The sequence below is a fragment of the Haliotis cracherodii genome, unplaced genomic scaffold, assembly GCF_022045235.1.
Source record: "Haliotis cracherodii isolate W230 unplaced genomic scaffold, xgHalCrac1.p SCAF_23, whole genome shotgun sequence".
Taxonomy (NCBI): domain Eukaryota; kingdom Metazoa; phylum Mollusca; class Gastropoda; order Lepetellida; family Haliotidae; genus Haliotis; species Haliotis cracherodii.
In genome coordinates this window covers 11,586,398-11,612,951 of record NW_027266279.1, presented here as the reverse complement: position 1 = coordinate 11,612,951, position 26,554 = coordinate 11,586,398, and the positions used below count along the sequence as shown (strand labels likewise).

The window sequence follows — 26,554 nt, the reverse complement described above, 5'->3', positions numbered from 1 at the left end:
TCTTGTGTACATTGATCAATCGGAAGGGGTGCCAAGGGATTGTTCACTTGCGAACATGTAAGCAAATAGCGCTTATTACGTCGAATACAGTAATAAGATAGTTGGGGAAAATAATCTTTCTGATGCACAGTTTGTGGGAAACTTGTCTCAGTGCTTCACTGGAAATATTGAAGTTAGTCCGCTATTCTCATTGCTTCTGCTTTACATCTCGATGAAGCCTTGAAACTTCATTGTAACCTTGTGAAGCATGCATACACCTAAACTAGGATGCATTTATAAGAAGGAACAAAGTTGCAGTAACTGTATCTTTGTGCTTCTCCCCGCAAACAATTTTGATATTGGCTAGTCATTCTGTAGCCAATTCAAATTTGTTTATAGGGAGCAGCACAGAGATACAGCTACTGCATGTAGTGGAAACACTAAGGACCGTAATCAACTTAATTAAGGCCAGGCATCTACCCAAAAGACTCACAGGGCAAGTGAGTGTTTGTTTGTTTATTTGTTGTTTAATGCCGCACTCAGCAATATTCCAGCTATATGACGACGGTCTGTAAATAATCGAGTCTGGACCAGACAATCCAGTGACTGACATCATGAGCATCGATCAACGCAATTGGGATCGATGACATGCAATAACCAAGTCAGCAAGCCTGATCACCCAATCCTGTTAGTCGCCTCTTGTGACAAGCATTGTAGCTTTTCACAGCAAGCATGGGTTAGTGAGTTTGTCGGGTCATACAATAACATCCCAGTAGGTCTATTTAGCATGGGAGTGAAAGTTTGGTGAAACCCGAGACCATGGTTTTTTTTCCATATTTGTTAGTTTGTTGTTTAACGCTGTACTCAGCAATATTCCAGCTTAATGATGGCAGTCTGTTAATGATCAAGTCTGGACTTGACAATCCAGTGATTGACATTATGAACACTTATCAACATAATTGGGATATGATGACATGCATGAACAAGTCCCCAAGCACGACCATTCGATCCTGTTGGTTGCCTCTTATGGCAAGCACGGGGTGCTGAAGACCAATTCTAACCCAGGTCTTCACGGAGGCCAAGACCATGGTGATAAAGGAGGCTGACACACAAAAACCATAATCAGGGCAAATCTGGAATCAAACCCGTGACCTGGACATCCTAGCTCAAGAATTCAATGTCTCTGACCACTGGACTAACACTTTCCCCTTCATGTCAGGCCAGCATTGTAACATAGGTCTTAATTCTGTTGATTACGGTAATATCTGAGAAAGTATCTATCATGAAGAAATTCCTTGAGTGAAAAAAGAGGGAGTGAACATTAGCTTTTGCAGAATTGGCATTTTTTTTGGATCTTAGTGTGACTGCTTTTTCAGTTAAAAAATTAACCTCCCATAACTTAATAAAATCTACAGAAATGTCATACATCATAACTGATACAAATATGGGTTTTGTTTTTGTAATCACAAAAACAAATCAAGTGTTAGTTTCTCACACAACTCTCATTTTTTCCTCAGTTTCAACAGCATCCAAAAAAACAACGGAATTTCCCTCAACCACAAAAAAAAGTTAACACAAAAGAATATATGTACGAAAGTCCACAACAAATACAGAGCACCAGCACTTTGCCTGCGACAACTCCCATAAGCCACTTCATGCAGGGCAACGAGTGCATGCAGATGAGAAAACTATACTCAAAACCACATAGAAGCAAGCGGTCTTAGATCCCCAAGCAAGGATACATATCTCGTAACTATTTGGTCAACAGGGCTCTGTAGGCGAGATGTGTGTATTCTAGGGCTGTTACGATTCACTCACACATTCAGGGAATCGAATCATATCCATTCATAAATTGAATTCGTTATTCCTGGCCACTACATACCCTGTACCTAAAATATGCATAAGAACATATATATGTATAGACTTCTTCAAACATGTCAAAGACAACCCTCTTATGATATTTAATTTGATAGTATTGTGGTCACTGGTCATTGTCGCATTTGAGCAGATACTAGTACTTGGATAAGTGCAGTATATAAATGTATAATATATTAATTATTAACAAACCATGTCAATTAATTTATGTTGGTATTGCTTCACTGAATATAAGAAATAATACATCGACTGCCGACATATTATTGTATTCATGATTTAATATTCGTATTCGTTACCTTCATGATATGAATGGTATTCGCCTCAGTGTATTCGTTGCAGCCCTAGTGTATTCGTTGAAATATTCTATTTAATTGCCTTGTACAACTTCCCATAAGTTGGAGGGGAACTGTTCTCACTTGAAATCCTTACGGACAAGATAGCCCAATGAGAGAGGTGACCTTAGAAAGTCATTTTCAGTTGTCATGGCATGTCGGCATAATCAGGTGAAAAAACCCGAAGGTATTGAAAGTGACATCAGGCTATATCATCTGTGATGCACCACTTTGATCAAAAAACAATTAGGATGCTGCTGACAAATCATGGATCATGGATATGCTGGTTTGGATAAGGCACACTATGCTGCAACCTTGTAACTTTTTTAAAATATATTTATACTGACCTAATGTACAGTGATTTGAGCTTATCGCAATACTTAAAGTAAAAATGTAAAATCTCTGATAGCAGAGAATCAGTCTTTGTGAAACTCAAGAAAGATGGTTGTTGGCATAGTTTTAACAAAACTATACAGAACAAACTTGGCATTCATTTCTTAGAACGAAGTGCACAGCATGGAGTATATGATGGTCAAGGTCATGTTGGGGTCAAGCTAAGGTCAAGTAAGGCCCAATCAAGGTGAAGGTCTTGGAAAGGATATCAACACAATGGGAGAATCAATAGACATGAACAATGAACAGTATTTAGCCAAAAACAATGGTTAAAATGGAAAACTATTTTGTTGTTTATTAATGTGACGAAAGACAGTGACTTTTGTGTAAAATGCCAGGCATCTGTCAGTCAAGTTGAAATATTACCTTCTTCCTTACAGCAGTGATGGTACAATGCATGCATATTTTGCCCCAAAACATCACCAACACAATGCTTTCCATCTTTGCTCAACAAGTTGGCATCATGCTGATAATTGCACCACAAAATCATATTTACAATGACAACATCCAAAGAGAAACTAAAGGTTAATTGCGACAATGGCAACAAACAAAGACACTTCATGCAGGCTGTTTTTCAAGAGATTAGTTTGTTCCAGGCCCTAATAACAAGTCTTTTGTTTCTTGTTTCTGTCAGGGTCAATTTTAACCCCAAGCATCTAAGATTATCTCCCTTATTCATGCCAAGCTCCTCACAGTGATAACCAGTTCACGAAGCTCTTTTAACTTTTGCTTCCACTAGCTAATATATATGCAAATATCGCTTTGAGCGCTTATTAGGGCGGGGTGGTTATTACGTTGAATACGGTACTCTTAACCCCTTTAAATTATTCTAGTAGTTTGTCAATTTGAATTTCTATTTCCTTTCAACAATCGTATCTGCTATTTAAAACTAATCTGATTAAACAAACATAAATTCATCTGGGAACTTGTTCGTCACTCGGAAACGTTTCCCCAATTCACTTTCATGGCCACTACATTTGGGGTTAGTGGTAACAGTTTCAAGAATCTTGTAATGGCCGCTTGCACACTGGTGACAACAATGATACCAGGAGGTGTCAGCCGCTGGGGAGGAGCTTGGATTTATGCAAAGGTCACTTTAACCACAGTGATATAACATGGTGACATGTGTTTGACTACCTAATCACCACTGATCAGAAAACTGTACAGATCCTTTCACATGATCATATTAATTTTGTTCAACTCTTTAAACAAGAATCAAAAGATTTATTTCTTTATAAGAATCAATAACACAGTGAAACCTGGGGAAATTAGGATCACATGAATCACAACCTCCAATAATAGTTTAGAAGGCAAGATACTACTGTCTTGCAAACTGACAATGGATAACCCAATAACCAAGCCTGACAACTCCTCGTCTTCATTACTGCTTTTATCTTTCACAAAACAAAATGTTGGATCTAAATAATTAGAGGTGTCATTGATCAGAAATTTTAGCATCTGTATATCAACTCAAAAGGACACGATGTATTGATTAACAACAAAAATTAATGTATTCTGCCTGTTTGAATACTGGTCGATAAAAATGTGTATTTGAGTGTTGCTGAAATAGGTCCGAAGAGCCTTTCTAATTCATTTGACAATAAGGCTGGTCCTCACACGGGATCCATATCGATTGTCCAAAAGATCCTGAGCCAGGAAATGAGCTGTCAAACCCAATAAGCACAGTGACAAATTCAGCCATAAATTGTGAGAAAACAAACCCATTAATGAGGAAGACTTCGATAGAAAATAAATTGCACAGAAGCACAGCCCATTCTGTTCAGTAAACAGATAATGTGTGTTAGGAAAACTGATTAATGCAAAAAAGCAAGAAATAGAATAAAAAAAACACGGAAAGAAGAAATGAATATATATCTACGAAAATAGTTTTAAGCCTAATTGATGTAACTCACTAAATGTTTCTAAGCATGCCCTCAAAGTGGTTAAATAATTGTTTTATCCCAAGGTGAATATTGTAAAAACATTGTAATGCATCAATATTTACACCAACAGTCATCTTTGTAGTTTAATAATGCAAGAAGAGACAGGACAATTGTGAAATGACAGCTTAGAATACACAAACACATCGAGATGTTAGCCCTGCCCATGTTTTACATTTGTTTCACAATACCTGATTCTGATTGCCTGCTTCTTGGTTTGCAGCATCCATGTTCGGGGCCTGCATTTGATGCTGATCATTGTTCACACCTTGTTGACCCTGACCTTGACCTTGACCTTGACCTGATAGTTGACAAACAAGATTTTCTTTAGTGCAAGTATTTAGACAAAACAGAGAAGTTATTCCACAAATCTAACATAGCTGGCACTACCTTCATAGTATTCAAACAATTTAACAGATGGAACACAAAGGGGGTGCTAAAAAGTTCTGAGCCAAACTATGATGGACAGCATTGATGGGTCGGTCAGTTGCTTATAATTATTCAACATTATTCCCACTGTCAACGATGCTGGAATGCCTGGATCCCACGGGTGTAGATAGCTTACTCCTGGTGGTTTAAAAATTCCTCCCCAGCAGAAATGATGTCATCAACATGTGCATCATGCTTGTCAGACAGTTCTTTCTTTGACGTAGAAAGTTGATGCCAAATCTGGTGAAAATTGAGGATGTTCAATGTGTTCCCATCCACAGTCCTGCATTGTAACCATGGTGACAACAAACTTACAGGTGCATTGTCCTTTTCCTTGGACTTTTCCACCATGTTTAGCCTTGATATTCTCACGCATTTGCCAAACAGATCAGCATAATATCGGCCATTATCAGTCTGAATTACAGGAGGAAATCTAACACTTGGATTCCTTTAGTTTTGAATCCCTGGAAAACCGAAGCCACCATGGAACAGACTTCACCTTCTTTGGATGTTTTCACTGTTTCGACTTTTTGTTTCCTCGGGCTGAAAGTGTTGAACCGAAGACTTATCTGTGGTTGCAAATTGAACAAAATCATCTGACCCTGCTAAAAATATATGTAAATTCTCATGCGGGAGAATGAACATGGAATGTTTCTGATAAGCAGTCAGAAGCCCTAGAAGCAAACCGGTTGAAATCTTTGTCATGCTAGAATGTTTTCAACTATTGTTGATCATCCATAATCCTATCATGTATTTTATTGACATTTTCCTCAGTGGTAGCACTTGTATGTTTTCTTGAACTTGCATCAACTTCAGACTCTCTCTTCCTCTCTTGAACTGAGCTGCCCACCTCCTAACACTGGCAAAGGAAGGAGCCATGACACCATGTCTGCATGGATGGCTGTAGGAGATAGCCCTTTCAGTTAGAGGCATTTGATGACAGCATGTCAGCCAATTTTGTCCATTTTCATTGAAAAAGGATATCTGGTCACTTTGATGCCTTTCATTTTGAAACTTTGTCCATTTTCATTGAAAAAGGATATCTGGTCACTTTGATGCCTTTGATCAAAAACTTTGTCCATTTTCATTTAAAAAGGATATCTAGTCACTTTGATGCCTTTCATTTTGAAACTTTGTCCATTTTCATTGAAAAAGAATATCTAGTCACTTTGATCCCTGTAGACATTTGCTGCCTCTGTATTTGGTTCAAATGCAGCCCATAAGCATAAAAAGTATTGTACTTAATACAAGCAAACTAATAAGGGTGTACAGTAGCAGTTGGGCTCAGAATTTTTCAGTCACTTCTCATTTCTTTGTTGTTTAACGTTGCAATCAGCAATATTCCACCTACACAAGGGCAGCCTGTACATAAATATATCTGGACCCGGCATTCATTTGATTAATATTATTAGCAATATTCCATGCCATTGGGGTGACATGCAAACAACCGGGTCTCAGATCCTGACCAATGGAATCGATGAATAGACATGGCTGGTTTGTTTCTGTGACATCATGAGGGCAATAACAGGGATCGATTTCTCTATATCCAAGCTGCACTAGTGCCGGTAAAACATTGCTAGTGCAGGTAACTTTTATTGCCAGGTTGCACCCAGTGCGGGTAACATTTTCTACGACAAGTGCACGGCAGCCGGTCTATTTTGTAATAAAAGTGGAAACCGAATTCTTTTAGAACTGGCTGCATATCTGTTAGAATCCAGGCAACAAAAGTTCCTGAAAATATTGAAATACACAGGGGGTCTGAATGCAGTGAACTTGCAGAACTAATTCTTCATAATTACCATTAGATCAGTCACTCATGAGGTTGCAATCACAACAAACAGACACTTTGAAACTTCTTTTTAAGGTTGATACCAAGATGTGAAAAGCCACATACTGATTTCCCCAAAATCAAAAACTGGAGCACATTCTCAAGTATATTTTCTCTTTGAAAATATTTTATATTCAAAATAACTGAAAACACAGTGTTTCAAGTTTAGATAAAATGGTGCAGCCAATATTTTGGTGAAGTTGGTAAAACAGAATGAAATCGTACCCTGAATAATGTCCTTGTACAGTCCCTTGAGAAAACAAGCTATAGTCGCAAGTTTTTTTCCCCCACAACAAATCAGCCAGTGACAAGAGTTGGATTTATCCCCCTTATAAAAGTATTTCAGTTATTTATCAGTTTAATGAGTGAGGTAAGCCCCAAATGATGCAGGTCTTGGACCTTTAAAACTTGGATGAAACCCACATGCATGGATATGATGTTGAAATACTAAGAATCATCACCTTAGCAATATCTGGGAATTGACCTCATGATACGCAGATATGACTAAGGGACATAACTCTGCACAGTGAGCTGCGGCTGCTCAGACCAATCTGTTTACCTTGCTGCAAGTCAACTGCTGCCATCTGGTGTTGGTTGTTGGTATCTTGTCCAGCGTTCGGGACCTGAGCCTGAAATATAATAGGACCACAAAAATAAATACTTGTTTCCGGTAAAACTAACAATGACAAAGAATGAGGCTTACATTTATCATGGAGTAGTTGATTCTTTTAGTTGATCAGGGATCTGTTGAAGAATTCTCAAAGAAAGCCTAATGATCTTCACTCACTATCACATTTTGTGTATCACAAGAGTCAGGGAGTTTATGCTGCTCTGGACAATATTTCAGTTACATCTCTGTGTGTCAACTCAATTAAGATCTTTGGGTGAGTGAGTTGGGTTGAACGCCGCTTTTAAAAGTATTCCAGTTATATCACGGCATGTCAGCTTAATGTGGGAGGAAAGCCCGAAGTGATGCAGGTCTCAGAAGTTGACCACTTCGGTTAAACTCACGAGCAGGGGTATGGTGCTGACAAACCTAGAAACATAATCGGGGCGAACCAGGATTCGAACCCACGATCATAGGTTTCTGGTGTGCCCAAGGGACGCAACCCTGCACAGCGAATCGTGGTGCCTTAGACGACTGGGCTACCCATGCCCCCGATTAAGGTCTTTGACTTTCACCACTCTGGGTATGGTGGTGCTGACACAAATTCTGGATTCAAAGCCAAGATCATTGTGGTGGTGAAATGGACATTAAGGTTGTGTTCAAGATTATTAAACTTATATTGTGATGTGCATGCACATGTGTGTGACGTTCAAGTTCATGTGCGTGTGACTTTGCATGTCTGCGTGTACTTGTCCAGACTAATCCTGGTCTGATAGTGCTGGTCCACTGAGATACCAAGCCACATTTTAACATGGATTTCCCACTCAGACACAGTATAATGACTAAGTGCTGACCAGTCTTTGTTTAATCCCCTTAATGCCAAGCACCAGGGAGGATAACAACAAGGACCAACTCTTAATGTCTGGTATGACACCATTCGAGATACTCTATACCCACAAGACATGCCTGAAGGAGTCAACTCTGCAGAGAGTGAGTGAGTTGGGTTTAACGCTGCTTTTAACAGTATTACAGTTACATCACGGCGTGTCAGCTTCATGTGGGAGGAAAGCCCGAAGTGATGCAGGTCTCAGACGTTTACCACTTCGGTGAAACCCAGGAGCACGGGTATGGTGCTAACAAACCTGGAATCATAATCGGGGCAAACCGGGATTCGAACCCACAATCATAGGTTTCTGGCATGTCCAGGGGGCGTAACTCTGCATAGCGAATCACGGCGCCTTAGACGACTGGACCACCTGTGCCCCGCTTTGCAAAGAGAATTGCAGGGCAAAAATGACTGGGCTACACAAGCCCTCCTGCACCAAAGAAGGCCAGATTCTTCAAAGAACTCACCCCAGCATTCATGTTAGGATTGTTGATATCCTGATTAACATTTTGGTTCATATTCTGGACAGCCTCTTGACCTTGTACTTGACCCTGAGCTTGAAACTGGCCTTGACCTTGAGCTTGATAAACAAGGTCATTAGCCTGCAAGCCACCTGCTTGGTTGATCTGACCGGCTTGTTGCACGGCCTGCTGAGCTGCCTGTTGTGCTGCCTGTGCCTGTTGCTGTGCCAAGATCTGCTGTTGCTGTTCACCATTCTGCTGTTGTACAAAGTTCTGCTGCTGTTGCTGGTTGCCTTGAACCTGGTTTAGTGCATTGGCAGCTGCTGCAGCATTCTGCTGATGAAGAAATACGAAGTTCAAAGAGCCACTACTGACATCAGTGTGAGGCTACTGTTTGCTTGTTTGTTGTTTAATGCCACACTCTGCAATATTTCAGCAATATGACGGAGGTCTGTAAATAATTGAGTCTGGACCATACAATCCAGTGAGTGAATTGGGTCAAACACCATTTTAACACTATCTCAATTATAGTACGGCATGTCAGACATTTAACACTTTGCTGAAAACCATGAGCACAGTATGGGTCCAACAGACCATGGATCAGCAGATCCTGCCAGCTAAGGGAGGTAACTCTTTCACCACTGGGCCACCCATTATGGTATTAATAAGAACAATATTAAATATTAAACATCAATCATTTAGTATTCAGCTACAAATATTAATATTAAGGACAACAAAAGTATCAAAGAAAGAAAGGGTCAGAGGTGACAAAAAAGCAACAAAAATATAACAAGCTGTGCAGCAACAAATATAATGGCAAGGATATTAATTTGCAGCAAGAAAATTTGGCAACATTATCACAACCTGTTCCAAATAATATTACTTTGGTGACCTCCAAACTTGTCCCGACCCAATCATTCCTTCTGTCAGTTTTATAAGCAGCCCAAACCCACCATTACGTTCACCCAGAGGCAACATTAACATTCAAAGGACATGACAATACTCAAGGGAGATAACTGGCACCTTTCGAGCAACCGCTTGTTTCTCCAGTTGACGAAGCAAACTTTGGTCCGCCATTTGTTGTTTCTAATGAAAATAAAACAACCCAAACATTGGTTAAAAGGCAAACAATAGACTTGTCAACCCCTTGCCAATAGCGATTCAACTGCTTATATCTATGTGCTATGATGTGAACATGTATGCATGTGATATTTCAAAATTAGCTCTTATTCTAATAATAGGAGCTGTATCCTTCCAGGGCATTTCGTTTGGGTAGGACACAGATAACGTTAACATTCTTGTGTCACAGCATCAAATAGATAACATCTCTGAGGGTGAGGGTGAGTATGGTTTTACGCCGCTTTTAGCAATATTCCAGCAATATCACGGGAGGGGGGACACCAGAAATGTACCCATGTCGGGAATCGAACCCGGATCTTCGGCGTCACAAGCGAACGCTTTAACCACTAGGCTACCCGACCGCCCCATATCATCTCTGAACAAAAGGATGAAAGTGACCTCATGGTTAAAACAGGAGCCTCATCCAGATCATCTGTCAAGATCCTTCTCACATAACGTAACAACAATCTAACACGTAGGGCCAAGGTCGCTTAGTGCAAGGAGTCCCTGGTTGATATTTCAATGAAATCCTCGTGGGGATTTTGTAAAGGAAATCTCTCCAGGAAATACTGGAATCCTTAAAATGTTTCATATTGCAAACAAAATTCATGCTCCTCACTGATGTTATTTATTTTTAATTACTTCTTGTATAAAGTCTCCACATTTAGTCTTATTTCATCTAAATTAAAGGGGCAATCAAACTCATGCCCCATACAGTTGTGAGGACAAGAAATCAATAATCATGCAATATCGTCATTGTCTAGGAAGGTTGAACAGACAATCATATAAACTAACAACTGGCACCTTGTAGCTAGAGATGTCCTGCTCCAGGCGTCGTACCGTACCCTGGTCCACTATTAACTGTTTCTACACAGAGAGAAACCCAGTCAGGTCAAAGGTCAGGGACAAAGGGTGGACATTGTGACTGGTCAACCAAAACTGCAACATTTACTCCACGTTTCAAAATTGGCACCAAAGCACTGTAGCTCACCATTGCTTTCAGAGAGTGAATATGGTTTTACACTGCTTTTAGCAACTATCCAGCTTCACACATTGAACCCAGGGTCTTCGGCGTGACGAGCAAACCCCTTAACCACTAGGCTACCCTACCGTTCCCCCCCCTATTGCTTTCATTGCTTTATGTCCAATATCACTTTTTATCGATTTGTTTATTTTATTGCCATTCTAAAGTGCTTCTTTGGGACAATAAATCACTTAAACCTTTGCTACCTACCCAATTTCCAGAAGAATAAACTTTACAGACAGACGAGTTATATTTGTTGTTTGTACATGTCTAATGCAGCACTCAGCTATAAGACAGTGCCCTATCAATAATCGAACTTGTCCCATACACTCAATGTTTTGATATTATGAGCAACAATCAAAGGGCTTGACAACCAGCTATCAACCAAGTCAGCATGTCATTCAGTTGCCAGTATACAGGTCATTCAGTCTCCAGTCACCATGTCATTCAGTCTCCAGTCACCATGTCATTCAGTCTCCAGTCACCATGTCATTCAGTCTCCAGTCACCATGTCATTCAGTCTCCAGTCACCATGTCATTTGGTTTCCAGTCACCGTGTCATTCAGTCTCTAGTCACCATGTCATTCGGTCTCCAGTCACCATGTCATTCGGTCTCCAGTCACCATGTCATTCGGTCTCCAGTCACCATGTCATTCAGTCGCCAGTCACCATGTCATTCAGTCGCCAGTCACCATGTCATTCAGTCTCTAGTCACCATGTCATTCAGTCGCCAGTCACCAAGTCATTCAGTTGCCAGTCACCATGTCATTCACTCTCTAGTCACCATGTCATTCAGTCTCTAGTCACCAAGTCATGCAGTCGCCAATCACCATGTCATTCAGTCTCCAGTCACCATGTCATTCAGTCGCCAGTCACCAAGTCATCCAGTCGCCAGTCACCAAGTCATCCAGTCGCCAGTCACCATGTCATTCAGTCTCCAGTCACCATGTCTTTCAGTTGCCAGTCACCATGTCATTCACTCTCTAGTCACCATGTCATTCAGTCTCTAGTCACCAAGTCATTCAGTTGCCAGTCACCATGTCATTCACTCTCTAGTCACCATGTCATTCAGTCTCTAGTCACCAAGTCATGCAGTCGCCAGTCACCATGCCATTCAGTCTCTAGTCACCATGTCATTCAGTCGCCAGTCACCATGTCATTCAGTCTCCAGTCATCATGTCATTCAGTCGCCAGTCACCATGTCATTCAGTCGCCAGTCACCATGTCATTCAGTCGCCAGTCACTAAGTCATTCAGTCTCTAGTCACCATGTCATTCAGTCTCTAGTCACCACGTCATTCAGTCGCCAGTCACCAAGTCATGCAGTCGCCAGTCACCATGCCATTCAGTCTCCAGTCATCATGTCATTCAGTCTCCAGTCACCATGTCATTCAGTCTCCAGTCATCATGTCATTCAGTCGCCAGTCACCATGTCAGTCGCCAGTCACCATGTCATTCAGTCGCCAGTCACCAAGTCATTCAGTCTCTAGTCACCATGTCATTCAGTCTCCATTCACCATGTCATTCAGTCTCCAGTCACCAAGTCATTCAGTCTCCAGTCACCATGTCATTCAGTCGCCAGTCACCAAGTCATTCAGTCTCCAGTCACCAAGTCATTCAGTCTCCAATAACCATGTCATTCAGTCGCCAGTCACCATGTCATTCAGTCTCCAGTCACCATGTCATTCAGTCTCCAGTCACCATGTCATTCTGTCTCCAGTCACCAAGTCATTCAGTCTCCAGTCACCATGTCATTCAGTCGCCAGTCACCATGTCATTCTGTCATGTGACCAGTGGAGGTTGTCGGGGACCTATTGCAGCCCAGAAAGCAATGCAGACAACACTCCATGCAGTAAGTTCACCTAAACCTCTGGTCCAGGTGAACATGTACACTGCCCATAACTCCAGATACTGCTTGGCTGACCACCAATATCTATGTTTGTATACAGGCTGAGGGGAAGCAAGGAGCAGAATTCTGAAGAAATAGCTACAAATCATTCTGAAAGCCGGGTGTATGGAAAATTAAATTGTCAAATGACAAAAATACAATGTTAAAGGATTACATCGAGTATTGAACATAAGACATAATAAAAAGCAACAAAAAACAAAATCAAAACACACATTTTTAGTAAAACAAAGTCTACACTAGGCTGAATGAGTTATCAGTACTTGTTTTACAATTATTTTTCTACAAATTGCCAAATACATCTCATCCCTCCACCCCAAAAAATTGGATTCACATGACACATTGTGTCACAAGGGGAGAAAATCACATGAACATGTCCTACATTAAACGATTTCACGAAAACAATCAGTAAAACAAGTAACGTGTTCTGGCTTTTGTAGCAAGTGGAGTGAGTGAGTGGATAGTGTTCATAAAGCTGTTGTTAGCAATAGAAACATGAAGAAAGAATAGATATGTATTTCATAGCTGTTGTGAGACACAATTTCCAAACAATCAATATACTGCTTAATGCAATCGATCTTTCAGCTTGTGAAGCAAAGAACAAATCCAAATTCATGAAATCGTATCACCTGACATGCACTCTACATTTCTCAGTCTCTACTGGGTAGAAACAGGCCAGGGTTACTTCCCTTGCCAGTCCATTCAGACCTTACCTGGCTATTCTCCAGCTGGGCCTTGAGACTGGAAATCTCGTTCTGGAGGTTGTCATTCTGCCGTTGCATGTTGGCGATCTGATCTGTAACATGAATACCCATAATGCAGCAGTGTAACATCACAAGAAATCATAGAATCCCTGTTGTACAAGTAGACATTTGGATTATTCATTGTTCCTTCAGTCTTCTCTTTCATCACATTGATAAGACATTCATTGGACAGATCTAGTCATCATGTGGTTAAAACTTTGTTGCCATGAAAACACTTTTTTCTGCAATAATGAGGTCATGACGCAAGTATTGAGGTAATATTTTTCTCTGTCCCAAGTTAAAGCTCAAGTACATTTCCCCTTGGTTGAAGGTTGTCAATGGAGATAACACTATATTTTCCCACCCCTGAGACTGGCAAAATCCAAACTGGGTTGGAGGTTGTCAATGGAGATAACACTATATTTTCCCACCCCTGAGACTGGCAAAGTCCAGCAAAATCCAAACTGGGTTGGAGGATGTCAGGGGAGGTTGCCCTATATTTCCATACCTCTGATGCTGGCAATATCTACCATAATACAAACTGGATTAGAGGATGTCAGGGAGATAACCCTTTATTTCCCTACCCCTGAGGCTGGCAATATCCAGCTCCTTCTCCTGCTTCATTTGACTGAACTCCTGTCGATGCTGAGACTCCACATTGGCATTGTCATCTCGTGCCTTCTGCATCTCCTGCTGCAGCCGGCCATTTTCTGCCTCCAGTTCATCATGCTGACCCTAGAACAATGAGGCACATTGTCAAGTTTCATCCATTCCATATCTGAGACAACTTTGTCTTGCATTTACACAATGTTAACTACTTTGTGGCATAATCAGCTTCCCTGAAGTTTACCATGTCAGAGGTCAAGGGTTTCTTCTTGACACATTATCTTTTACTGGGACATTGTGCTGGCATAAAAAATGCAAAGTCAGTGTTCATTTCAGAAACTGGAAACGTAGGGCCCAATCACCCCTACCTTGAAGAAACTTAGTGTTGTATAAAAGAAAAAAATGAAGGTAAAATTGTGCCATAAGGAATTTTAGGACAAGAAATCCCAAAGGCCGCATTCTGAAATGAACACTGCAAAGTTCATTCTACTACAACTTTTCTCACTTTTGTAATATGTGCAGTGGTTTACTTCAAAACATTATGAGTGAACAGATGAGTAAAGTTTTACATCGCTTTAACAGGCCTACCAAAGAAATGAAGCTGAGAGTAACAAATCCATGGAATGTGCACACTTTCAAGAGAAACAGCCACACAAATTTTAAAGAAGACGCAATCCCCACAAAGCAGTCATCGTACTGATGAAAATCCGGCCACAGCTTCATTGGCACCAAGCACAGAAAATCTTGCAGACCACAACATACCAAGTGAGTGTGCACTCGGTTTGTTGCAGTCTAGTCTCCATTGAAAATGTTGCTAGTTTTATGGGGATTTATTTAACATCTACCATGTCTACAGAATTGAATTAAAAAATATATATATACTGTAAATCGTGAAATTAATGCATCTCCAAAAGAATGCGACCACTGGACCCTAGCCCAAAATATGACTCAATATGAATGCAACACCCCCTCCTCTCAAGCATCACTGGATTTCTATCTAAAGATGTCCTCAGTCAGGTTTAGAATCCTCACCTTAACCCAACCTTACATTAATCCAATCACACACCAAATAACACCGCTTTTTAGCGCTGAGTAAAGTACTTCCACAAAAACAATACATGCGCGCTGGCTCGTGTCGGCCTTTGGCGCAGTCGCAAAGAACAAAGGGCGGCGTCTGTCTGGACTTGCAGGTGTGATCAGTAATGACATAAGTGAATAGAACTCTTGTCTTGACCCCAGCAGTGACAATTCACAGGATGTAATTAGTGTTTGAATGACACTGTTTATATACTTTATATACAAGTGCTGCTCAATAAACAGTGGTAAGTAAGTAAAGTAATAAACAGTGGTGTGGAATACATCAGCGTATGTCTAAGTTGATATTTTTGCTTTCCAAAATGTCTTATTGTTGATATAAAACTGCGATGTTTAAAAATGCGAGCAAAGACCACACGCATTTTTCGCATTTAATTCACGCTCCTGAGAATTCGAGCCCTGAATATATCAAAATAAATTACAGGCCAATGCTACTGACGAGATTTACTCTCTCCTTCTAACATTCAAACAAATCATATCTCACCTTCAGCATCTTATGTTGAGAATTCAAAGAATTCAGTCTGTTGACAAACTCTTGCTGTAAAAAGGAAGCAAATACTTCAAATATACTGCAATCAAGCTTCTCACTGGCATAAATTTGTTTGTTTGGTTATTTGTTGTTTAACGCCGCACTCAGCAATATTCCAGCTATATGACGGCGGTCTGTAAATAATCGAGTCTGGACCATACAATCCAGTGATTGACATGATGAGCATCGATCCACGCAATTGGGATACAATGACAAGCATCACTTAAGTCAGAGAGCCTGACCACCCGATCCCGTAAGTCGCCTCTAACGACAAGCATAGTCGCCTTTTAAGGCAAGAATGGGTTGCTGAAGACCTATTCTACCCCAGATCTTCACGGGCTCACTGGGATAAATATACTCACAGCCAAACGAAACATATAGAAAAGTATGTGCATTAAGAAGAGATGTTTCCAATGTGTACCACTTAATGACAAACCTAAGAATCAGTCAAGTGTCACCACAGAGTATCTTTATTCCCATCACGATATGCTGCATGTTCCAGCAATATCTCAAATTAACCAGTCAGCTTTATCACAGCTAATACGAGCTGTATCAAATGTATATCAGCCAGGTAAACTTAATTTTTAAGGACTTAAAAATCCGACCTTAGTTCTCGCTACCGCTAAACAAACATCTGAGGACATCCCATAAGGGGTCACATCAGAACGACCTTTCATCCAACCAATCAGAGTGTCGCTAACCAGATCATGACAGTGACAGTCGGAAGGAGATTTCTAATCATGCAACCTCGAAAACTTTAACATGGGGTATTCCGACATGGGGTATGGGTTTAACGACTGAATCCATCCAATCTAGACTATCTATTAGCCATTCCACAATGTTCTTTTGTTCAGGTTTCAAATTTAAAATCGAGAATTTATCAAAATATGTTTCGACGCGTAGTCGCCAATTTGAAATTAGTGCCGTAAAGCACGAAAAAGCTGTCTTCTGATTGGTCATTCCATTGGTCGGTCAAAGTTCGCTCAAGGTCGGTCTGACATGACCCGTACTGGGATGTCCTCAGATCTTTGTTTAGCGGTAGCGAGAACTAAGAACTGGTTTGAATGAGATTGTAGCTCACCAGGAGTTGTAGTCAACAGCTTAAAATGTCAACGATGGCAACCAGTGAACAAAAGTTGCCATCATTGATGCTTAAATATATTCTGCATGTTTAATGAGGACTTATTGATTAACATGAAGTATGAAACAACTAACAGCATTTCAGTGATTCTGAATCCATATAACAACAAGACCTTCTCCAAAAGAAACTTATTCATCTTCTTGATTTTATATTCATATTTGGTTCAAAAGATTTTAATAAGAAAAACACTTACTCTGTCATTTTCACACTTTTCTTGTAAAACTTCTTTTTCTTTCATGGAATCTGTAAAAAGTGAAGTTGGATATTAACCACATAACAAAAAACAAATTCACATAAGCATTATTTCACATAAGGATATGCAATTATTTCGTAAACAAATCAACATGTTCAAACAAGGCATGAGGTCCATATTTCATCAATCAGATCATGAGTACGTTTTTCAAAATTGATGTAATCACTCAAATTGCAATATGTTAACCATGCTTTTTTCTTGCTTGAAATGTGACATTCACAAAGTCCACTTTTCACAATATTCCAGTAATATCACACCAGGGGACACCAGGCTTCGAATCCGAACCCAAGCCTTCGGTGTGTCAAGTATGACAAATGAATGCAATAACCACAAGGCTAACCCATAGCCCCTCAATGATGACAGAACAGTGATAGCGTGAGCAGCCATCCATGCCACCATAACATACATTACCATGTTTTACAATCCTGGAGTGTGGAACCTTTATGTTCCAGGAATTGTCACATTTGGACAAGAGTGAGTGAGTATGGTTTAACGCCGCTTTTAGCAATATTCCAGCAATATCACGGGAGGGGGACATGAGAAATGGGCTTCACACATTGTACCCATGTCGGGAAATCGAACCCGGGTAATATGAGATCGCAAGAACCATGGGTATGGATACAGGGTTTACCGATATGCGAGCCCTAGACAATGCTAGAGATAGTTTGTTTTGTTTGTTTGTTGTTTAACGCCGCACTCAGCAATATTCCAGCTATATGAGGGCGGTCTGTAAATAATTGAGTCTGGACCATACATTCCAGTGATTGACATCATGAGCATTGACCCAGGCAATTGGGATAGATGACATTAAGGGTGAAACGATACACCGATAATCTGATGCATCGTGATACTTGACCCATACGATACACGTGGGCCCATTTATCGATATGCCACGATACGGAACGAAAATCTCAAGTACAGCGTTTCCTCGCTATTGTGCCTTTCAATAAACCGCTAACTTGGTTATAGCGCGTGGTAACTCCTGGCTCCCAAAATCATAGTTACATTTTTAATAAGCTCAGATTTTACACTGAGAGATGTTTTTCCCCATCTCAAAATTCATTATCAGCTGATCAACGCAAGCACATAACACCTGAAATACCAGTCAGCAAATCTGAACTTAAGTACGCAAATCAATACCAATATTATAATTTCTTGTTATTAAAACATGTTCATTGTAAATATGGACTTGTGTTTGTAATATATTTTATTAATTTTATTCAAAATTTCATTTAATATTGTCTTCATTAAGTTAGGTGAAATCTTGTGGGAAGAGATACCAGCAACCACGGTCAGATTACTGTTTTTGACGCATTGAAACGAACTTCAGTTGCTAGAGAATGGATATATGTATTAAAAATGCCATACTTTGACTCGTTAAAATTCATATTTGTGGCAATTTGGCTAATATATGTCAACATAACGTTTTTGCATACATATATATTGCACGGGAAGTCCCTACGTTGACTGGTCAAATTGTTCCATACATAAAAATATCCTGCAACAGCAATCACCAGTACCAAAATGCTACGCTTGTGGTTCTTATGGCTATATATATATATATATAGTAAAAGCTGCAACTAAAGTAACACAATATTGGAATATATTATTCCTGATAAAACAATAATTCAGATACAATTTCTTCGACCATTGCATCAAAATTCTTTGAAGTTGTTCTCTGGCGAAGTACATTAATTATTTTCTGGTGTTTGAACTTTGAATTGTTTTGAAGGAAAGTTTTGAAAGTTCCACTTTGAAGCTTAACAACTTCAGTAGTCTTGTTATTATAAAGTAATTTTTCACTGTCCAAAATCATGAAAGGTTCACTCTTGACATGCTTTAAGTCTTGTTTGTTTTTTTATCATTGCGTATCGAGATACGTATCGTATCGTGACCTTCCTGTATCGTTGCAGCGCGAGGTGACATGCATCAACCAAGTCAATAAGTCTGATCACCCGATCCCGTTAGTCGCCTCGTACAACAAGCATAGTCGCCTTTTAGGGCAAGCATGGGTTGCTGAAGACCTATCTTTCCTGGATCTTCGCGGGTTTGGGGATAAAGCGGATGCACAGATGATGGGTTTTCAGCAAGTGTTCATGTTTATGATTTGGAATGTATACATCAGTGATCAACAAGAACATCTCTAAGTCAGCACTATCCCAGAAGCCTGTGGCGCAAGCTGTTGAAATTAGTCCATCCATGCTTAACTCCAAACTAAAATCAACAATATTCCAGCAATATTGGTCTGTAAATAATCGAAGTCTTAGCCAGACAAGTGGCTGATATATTATCCATGCAGCAGGGTACAATGACATGCAAAAAAAAGTTTAAAAATTGGCTACCCAATCCAATGTATTTGCCTCTAACACAATCAACAGAGTGCTGTGGACCTATTCCGATCCACAGTGACCAAATAGTCTTCATTCTCGTTGAGTTCTAAAACATGATGGATGACACGAATGGTGACGACATGAAACAAAATCAGTGTTTAACTAAAACATCACAACCATGGAAGGCTGCATTATAAAAAAAATAACATTTTCCCTGTCACATTATTCTAAAAAGTGAAGAGGGAGGCAGAATTTATTTCTTAATTTATTGAAAAAGTGACGAAGGAGGAACACTGTTTACTTTTATCCCCACCAAGAACACCAAAAAACACAACGTGGCACTATTGAACGTGGCTCTTTTACATAATGTCAGATGGCTGGCGAACAGTCTGTTTCAAATGACGTGGGAATTTTGGAAAAATATAGTGACTCATCGATGCCGAGAAACACTTCCCAATTATACTTTTTGCCCAAATCAATGTAAACATAAAATGGATAAGCTGGTGATGAAAACTACAGCGGAGACTGTCAGAATCAACACTGTGAGGATCAGATTCATTCATAATACATCACAAATGTACCTGTACATCTAAGGAAAATGAAAATGATTAGATCCAGGTTCATGCATCATGCATACAGAGAAGGCCAGGAGCAGGTTGTGGACAGCATGCAAGGTGCCTACAGCACTGAGAAGGTAATGGCTCATTCAGACAGCTTGTCTACTGACAGTGCATACACTCTCACCAGCACCATGTTCAAATGTGAAGAATTCCTGAGAAAGCCAAATCCTTTCAGTCTCTCTTACAAAAACTCGGACAAGCTTGCATACTACAGTCTTCAATTATACCAATAGTTTTAAGTCAAATAAAATCATTTTGGTCTGGAAGCTCAGCAAAAAAAAAATCAATATAGTTCTTTAGAATGATATGAAATTATAATGCAAATGTGCTTTTTCTGGCTAAAATATTCAAAATGTTTTTCCGAAGGCTGATTAACCAGGTACAGGGGATCTATTGTACTCAGGAATCTCCATGGGCACACATAAAAATCAGGGCCAATCCATAGTCCACAATACAAGGCATGTCAGTAGCATCAGGCAGGCAGTCATGCACAAGATATGAATAATCAATGTGGAGATGAGATTAACGATCCGTTGTTAGATACAGCAACAGACAATCCTATCATAACACACAGGTTAAGGAAATGCTGGAATCATGCTAATGCATCCCAATCAATTGATTGATAAATATGTCAAATGGGATCAATTCAAGGTCACTGGGAAAGGAAACTAAATTATCCTCATGGCCAGAAATTGTATAATATACATCAGTGTGAAAGACTGAGTTTTCTGAAGTTGAGAAAGCAGATAGATTAATTGCAGTGAAGATAACACTTGATATTTAACTGCAGTGAACATAACACTTTGATGAAATTATTGTCATTAACACAATATTTACCTCCCTGGAAATTATCTCCCCTTTATGATAAGCGTTCACATTCAACTGCACTAAATCAGAACCAGTTGTGACTGCAGTTTTCAGTGCAGATAAAAGAGATACCTCCAAGCTGTGATTGAATGATATTGTGAAAGATTTTTATGTCTTTTAAATGTACATCCATCCAGTTATTAAAACTTACCATGTTTTTCTAAATTTAGTACTGTCTTTTTCAACATGATGACTTATGCTGATGTGGCCACAGATATTTACAAGTTGGTGTCATTTGGTGTGGAAATGGGGGTGGTGTGTTTAGCTTCCTGTACTCGAGCTGGCAAAGCTGGTCATTTTTTTGTTTTTATAGCTGCTCTAAGGCCAAACTGTGCATATACATACAGGTAATAGCTGTTGAATGCTTAATTATTTTTAAAAATTAAAACGTTACTATAGAAGTCTATGGGAAAACATTTGGTTGTGTGTAACCTCTAGCCCATACACAAACATAAATGGAGTTAATATCACTTCTTGCCATTTGTTATTCTCTTGTAAATGTTTCGTTACTTACTGTAAATTTCTCATTCAACTCATAAATTGAGATTTCTTTTCGGAAAGCACCATTTTTGTTACTTGACCAGCATATCTCTTCAGTTCCAACATCGGTCTCGTACATTTCAAGAATACAAAATCATATCCAAATGCATGATAAAGAATTTTAGTGACATCAAATATTTTATGTATCTTCTTTAATTATTTATCAGATTCTGAAAACAGAACTACTTTTTAAGTCCCAATTACAAGGGGTGGTGAAATGTCCCTGCATCTGAGGTAGGGAGAATTTACTACGTTTCAAGGTTTTACACATTTGAAATGAAATTATTTTCTGGCAGACAACTACATAAAAAGTATATAATATCTTGTTTCTTTAATCAAGTGATGGGGGGAAAAGGAGTTATTTTCAAGAGTGCTGTAGCGAGATGAGAGAAACATGATATTGCACTTGATACATGGAATATCTTTTGTATTATTTCACTTGACCAATGGAATATCCGCAGTGTGTCTTTCAATGAAATTGGACACAGAAAACTGGAAGTTATAGGACATGAAGGCAACATCACCATTTTTTAACACTTAAATGAATAAAGATCGATATTAAAGCCTAAAAAATCATCATCAATACTTGAGGCGTTTGCATACACAATGTTCTTCCATCGCCAATGAATACATACGGCCAAAATGCAACCTTTGTCTACTTTTAAGTCAAGCAATGAAACAAGGCTGTGCAAATTCCATGTAAGTCAAATGAGTTCTACTCTGTGCATAAATTGTGGGCAATCCCTACTCTGCCTGACTGAATCTAACTGAGGCAAGAAATTAACTGACTTTAAAAAGTCCAGTTTCCACCCTTGCCGAACAAGGCTGGAATTCCTGTGCTCTATCGTAGCGCCACCAGTGGTTATTACGAGTAATGTCCCTTCTAAGCCTCTCCTATGGACCAATCAGATTCTCCCTCTCATATCACTTGCATTTGTTTCAAACAAAATGGCGGTGCCGATAATCAAGATCTATATTGTGATAAAACGGGTCTAATATCGCGAAGTGCATCAAATCACGTGAGCATCTTGATAAAAACATGAAAAGATTTGGAAAATATCTGTTGGCAACGAGTTGGCTTTGCAAATTTTGCAATCGACCATAATCTGCTTGAAAATTTATGAACCGGACTTTGATTTTATTGCGCGATTTTAATTGGACTATGCATAGACTGGTTAGTCCAGCCAAAATGTAACTCCATAATACCAGTTCGGCAAGGGTGGAAACTGGACTTTTATAGTCAGTTAACTCTCTTGCCTCGGGAAGATGGCCTGATTGTGAAGCAATTTTTGGGGTGGATGACCGCAAGGCTGTTGCACAAGTGGCACACAAAATAGTGCTGATGTGCATTGGTCACAAGCTTCCTTCTCACAGAGACCAGGCCCGCAGCTCCTTTTCCATTTGAAGGGAGTTTCCATCAAAATAATATATTTTCAGGAACTAATCTGTAGTCAAGGACATAGACAGACTTCTTCACTGGGGCATAAAATATTCAGACCATGAAACTGATTCAGATTACATCATGTATTACATCATTGTTCCAAGTCTACTCATGCACCATGGACATGAAGCATTCCCTGGAGCAATCTTATTGGTATCCTGGAGCAATCTAATAGGTATCCTGGAACATCAATGATAGCTATCCTGGAGCAATCTAATACTAATAGGTATCCTGGAGCAAACATCAATGATAGCTATCCTGGAGCAAACATCAGTGATAGCTATCCTGGAGTAATCTTATAGGTATCCTGGAGCAAACATTAATGATAGCTATCCTGGAGTAATCTTATCAGTATCCTGGAGCAAACACCAATGATAGCTATCCTGGAGCAATCATATAGGTATCCTGGAGCAAAGTTATAGGTATCCTTCCAATGATTGCAAATTACTTAGTTTTGAGGGGTGACGCAGTAGCCTTGAGGTTTAAAGCGTTCTCTTGTCACCCCAAAGGCATGGTTTTGTTTGTCTGTTGTTTAACACTGCACTTAGCATAGTCCAGCTATATGGCGGTGGTCTGTAAATAATCGAGTCTGTGCCAGACAGTTCAGTGATTGATATCAGGACCATCAATTCACGAAAATAGGATACTATGAAATGCATCAACAAAGTCAGCGAGCCTGACCACCCGATCCCGTTAGTCACCTCTTATGACAAATATAGTCACCTCTTACAAAAAGCATAGTCGCGGCTTGGTTTTAATTCCCTACATTGGTACATGTGAAACCCTTTTCTGATAACACACACACACACCCCACCCCAAAAAGGTATCTTGGACATCATTAAACCATCTTTAATTGACTTGGTAAGATTGTAATTCAGTGAATCAATGTTGTTAATGTTACACATTAAATATTCAAACTACACCATTTTACAGTAAATTATCATGCCAGGGTCAGGCCAATTAAGTGATAAATGACTTAAAAAGCCATTAGCATAATCAACATTGTCGAGGTACAATGACACACTGACAGTATCATACATGGTAAAATAGTTTGCAAAACATTGTTAAAAAAAAATCACAGAAATAACTCAGGAGACAAGTCTATTTCTGTGAATGGACAAGCAAATGGGGGCTATAGGTCTTCAACATTCCTGTCACGCTTAAAAAAGAAGAAGACACAAGCTAGCGTTATTGCCAAAATGCTGTTGTAAAGGCTGTTGATGCATCTGATGACTGCAACTGGTAGCTAACCACAAGTCCAGCCCAAATGTCAGTGAAACCAATACTGCATGGTTCTAAGCATGGCACTGCAGGATCCAATTGTAATTATCATTAACATTCCACATCACTGCCTAAAACACTGTTAACAGCCAGACAACACTGAGCATACACTACAGTGGGCCATGCTGGAAGAGTGTGCACTATGTTAACACAGGCACATGCTTAAGCCATTTAAATAGTGATCAGGAAAACATCAGCAGGGCAGTACATGTATTATCTCCATACAGGCCAGCTTAATCAATGGCAACAATGTAATACAGCTGTCAGTCTCCTGATCAACTGTTGTATAATGTGTCAGTGTTTTCACACTGAGCAGAGTGTTATGAAGAATAATGTTACCAGCTGCAATATGTCAAAGGCATAGCATAGCAGTTTTCATCAATGGATGGGGACGGGTCATGGTGCACACACTCCCTCTTTCATAAGCACACTGAATATTTTTACTTTGAAAGATTTATTGGTGATCAGGTATATTCACTGTTTATATGTTACACCCTGTGGCGATTCTGGGTTAGACTAGGTGTAGATCCTAACACCTTTATCACTTGCTTGATAAAGGTGTTAGGATCTACACCGAAACATCGCAGTAATTGTAATAAAGAAGTTGTTCATCCATAGAACTCGTCTTATTTCATCACACAAGCTTCTAAATGCCACTCAAAGAAGCTAAACAGACCTAAATAACGAACCCCCAAATGCATGGGGTGGTATGTTATCCCTGATTCCTCACTGAGCTGAACACAAGGTGTCTTTCTTCAATGACCTGGTAAAGAAATGTCGGCTCAACCATAGAAATCACATCACTGAAGTCCTAACATCATGAACATGTGGTGTTGATTTTGCTCCCTCTAACACTAAGGCCTTCAGTCTGTCTGTCTGTAGTAGTGTATGTTGTATCAGTTGACACAGGTGGACCATGACGGGGAAATGTATGTTTTGTGCAAGAAAGCTTGTGAACAAATACCACTAGGGCTTGTGAAGTAATACAAGCTGATAAAAAAACAAAAACCTTTCTGAGTAACTTGCTGCACACAAGGTTCATAAGCACAGTTATATAAAGCCTATAATTATCAATACCCCCATAGTTTTACAAAGATTTACAATATTCCAAGTCCTGAAATGTCTTTGTACAAACTGTTCAGGTCACAGCATTCACTTATTTTCAAACTTGTCTGCCATTGTAACCACATAGTCCTGTTTTTAGTCGATTCTTAAGTAAATCTTTTGATTGTTTTATGTTGCAGCAATATTCCATCGATATGCCAGCAATACCCACCATTAACTTGAAAAATGCTAGATAAACAAGGTATTATAAATATGGGCCAACTTAACATAGAATCTACTTCATATGGCTCATTAATGCAGATTTTTGAAAAAGCTAAACAGACAAAAATAACCCACCCCCAATGCATGGGGTAGAATGTTATCCCTGATTCCTAACTGGGCTGAACACAAGGTGTGCCTTTCTTCAACGACTTGGTAAACATAATTTTCTTGTCACATCACAATGTTTCCATTGTGAGTCACCATATTCAACTGGCGGTCTCAAGACCAAACATACCAATATTTCAAGGAAATACGCTTGGTAACTTGCGAACTCAAAATGATAAATTTGTAACAGGTGTCCCTAGAGGAGTATACAGGATTTCACAAGCTGAACATTCTTGTGCACCTTCGACCTTCAGTCTCGAGGTGTACAAGTCCTTTCTGCTCAAACTCCCATTCATCCTGGTGTTGACACAAGTAAATCATCCCAGTCTTGTCCTGACATGCCATCTATACCGAGGTGGATGTCTATGGAAACATTGTAGAGGAGTCTGTTTGTTCAAGCTGCGCAGTGATTATGAAAACAATCATGCGCAGGTGTAACCATAGTGTCATTAAGACACAGATTATGTAAATCTTTTATTAGCTTTAGTTTTATGTGGTAAACACACTGTAAAAAGTTAAATACTATTCACAATACTTCTATTTAACTGTAAACACTTAGATTAGATGCTATTCACACAAAGTACTGACACAGAATGTGAATTCCTAATAATCCTCTGCAGTAGTGAGTTTGATTTTATGCCGCTTTTAGTAATATTCCAGCAATATCGCTTTTAAGACAGGTAATCAACTGAAATTCTATGGTGCTTGGATGCTGTATCATCAAATTTTTCGAAAATGAGGAGCAGCTTTCAATTCAATTTTAGTTTTGTACTTAAGTCCTTAATAGTTGAGACCATGCACTTTCCTACACTGCAATATGATATGTAAACTTTAATAGTTTATGCATACTTGATATATGCAGTATGTTTGTATTACCAGTACTAGAGTGAATGTGTGAG

The 26,554-nt window shown here is 39.5% G+C and overlaps 1 protein-coding gene across 1 annotated transcript in view; it reads right to left on the bottom strand.

Moving 5' to 3' along the window:
* LOC139471564 (Golgi integral membrane protein 4-like) overlaps positions 1-26,554 on the bottom strand; it is an 80,247-nt gene that overhangs the window by 48,820 nt on the left and 4,873 nt on the right. The window contains exons 3-11 of the mRNA XM_071253942.1: positions 17,086-17,135; positions 15,707-15,760; positions 14,106-14,256; positions 13,492-13,574; positions 10,654-10,716; positions 9,754-9,816; positions 8,737-9,066; positions 7,336-7,405; positions 4,711-4,814 (exon numbers count right to left, since the gene is read on the bottom strand). Coding sequence (XP_071110043.1) covers positions 4,711-4,814; positions 7,336-7,405; positions 8,737-9,066; positions 9,754-9,816; positions 10,654-10,716; positions 13,492-13,574; positions 14,106-14,256; positions 15,707-15,760; positions 17,086-17,135 — 968 coding nt within the window. The remainder of the gene's footprint in view (positions 1-4,710; positions 4,815-7,335; positions 7,406-8,736; positions 9,067-9,753; positions 9,817-10,653; positions 10,717-13,491; positions 13,575-14,105; positions 14,257-15,706; positions 15,761-17,085; positions 17,136-26,554) is intronic.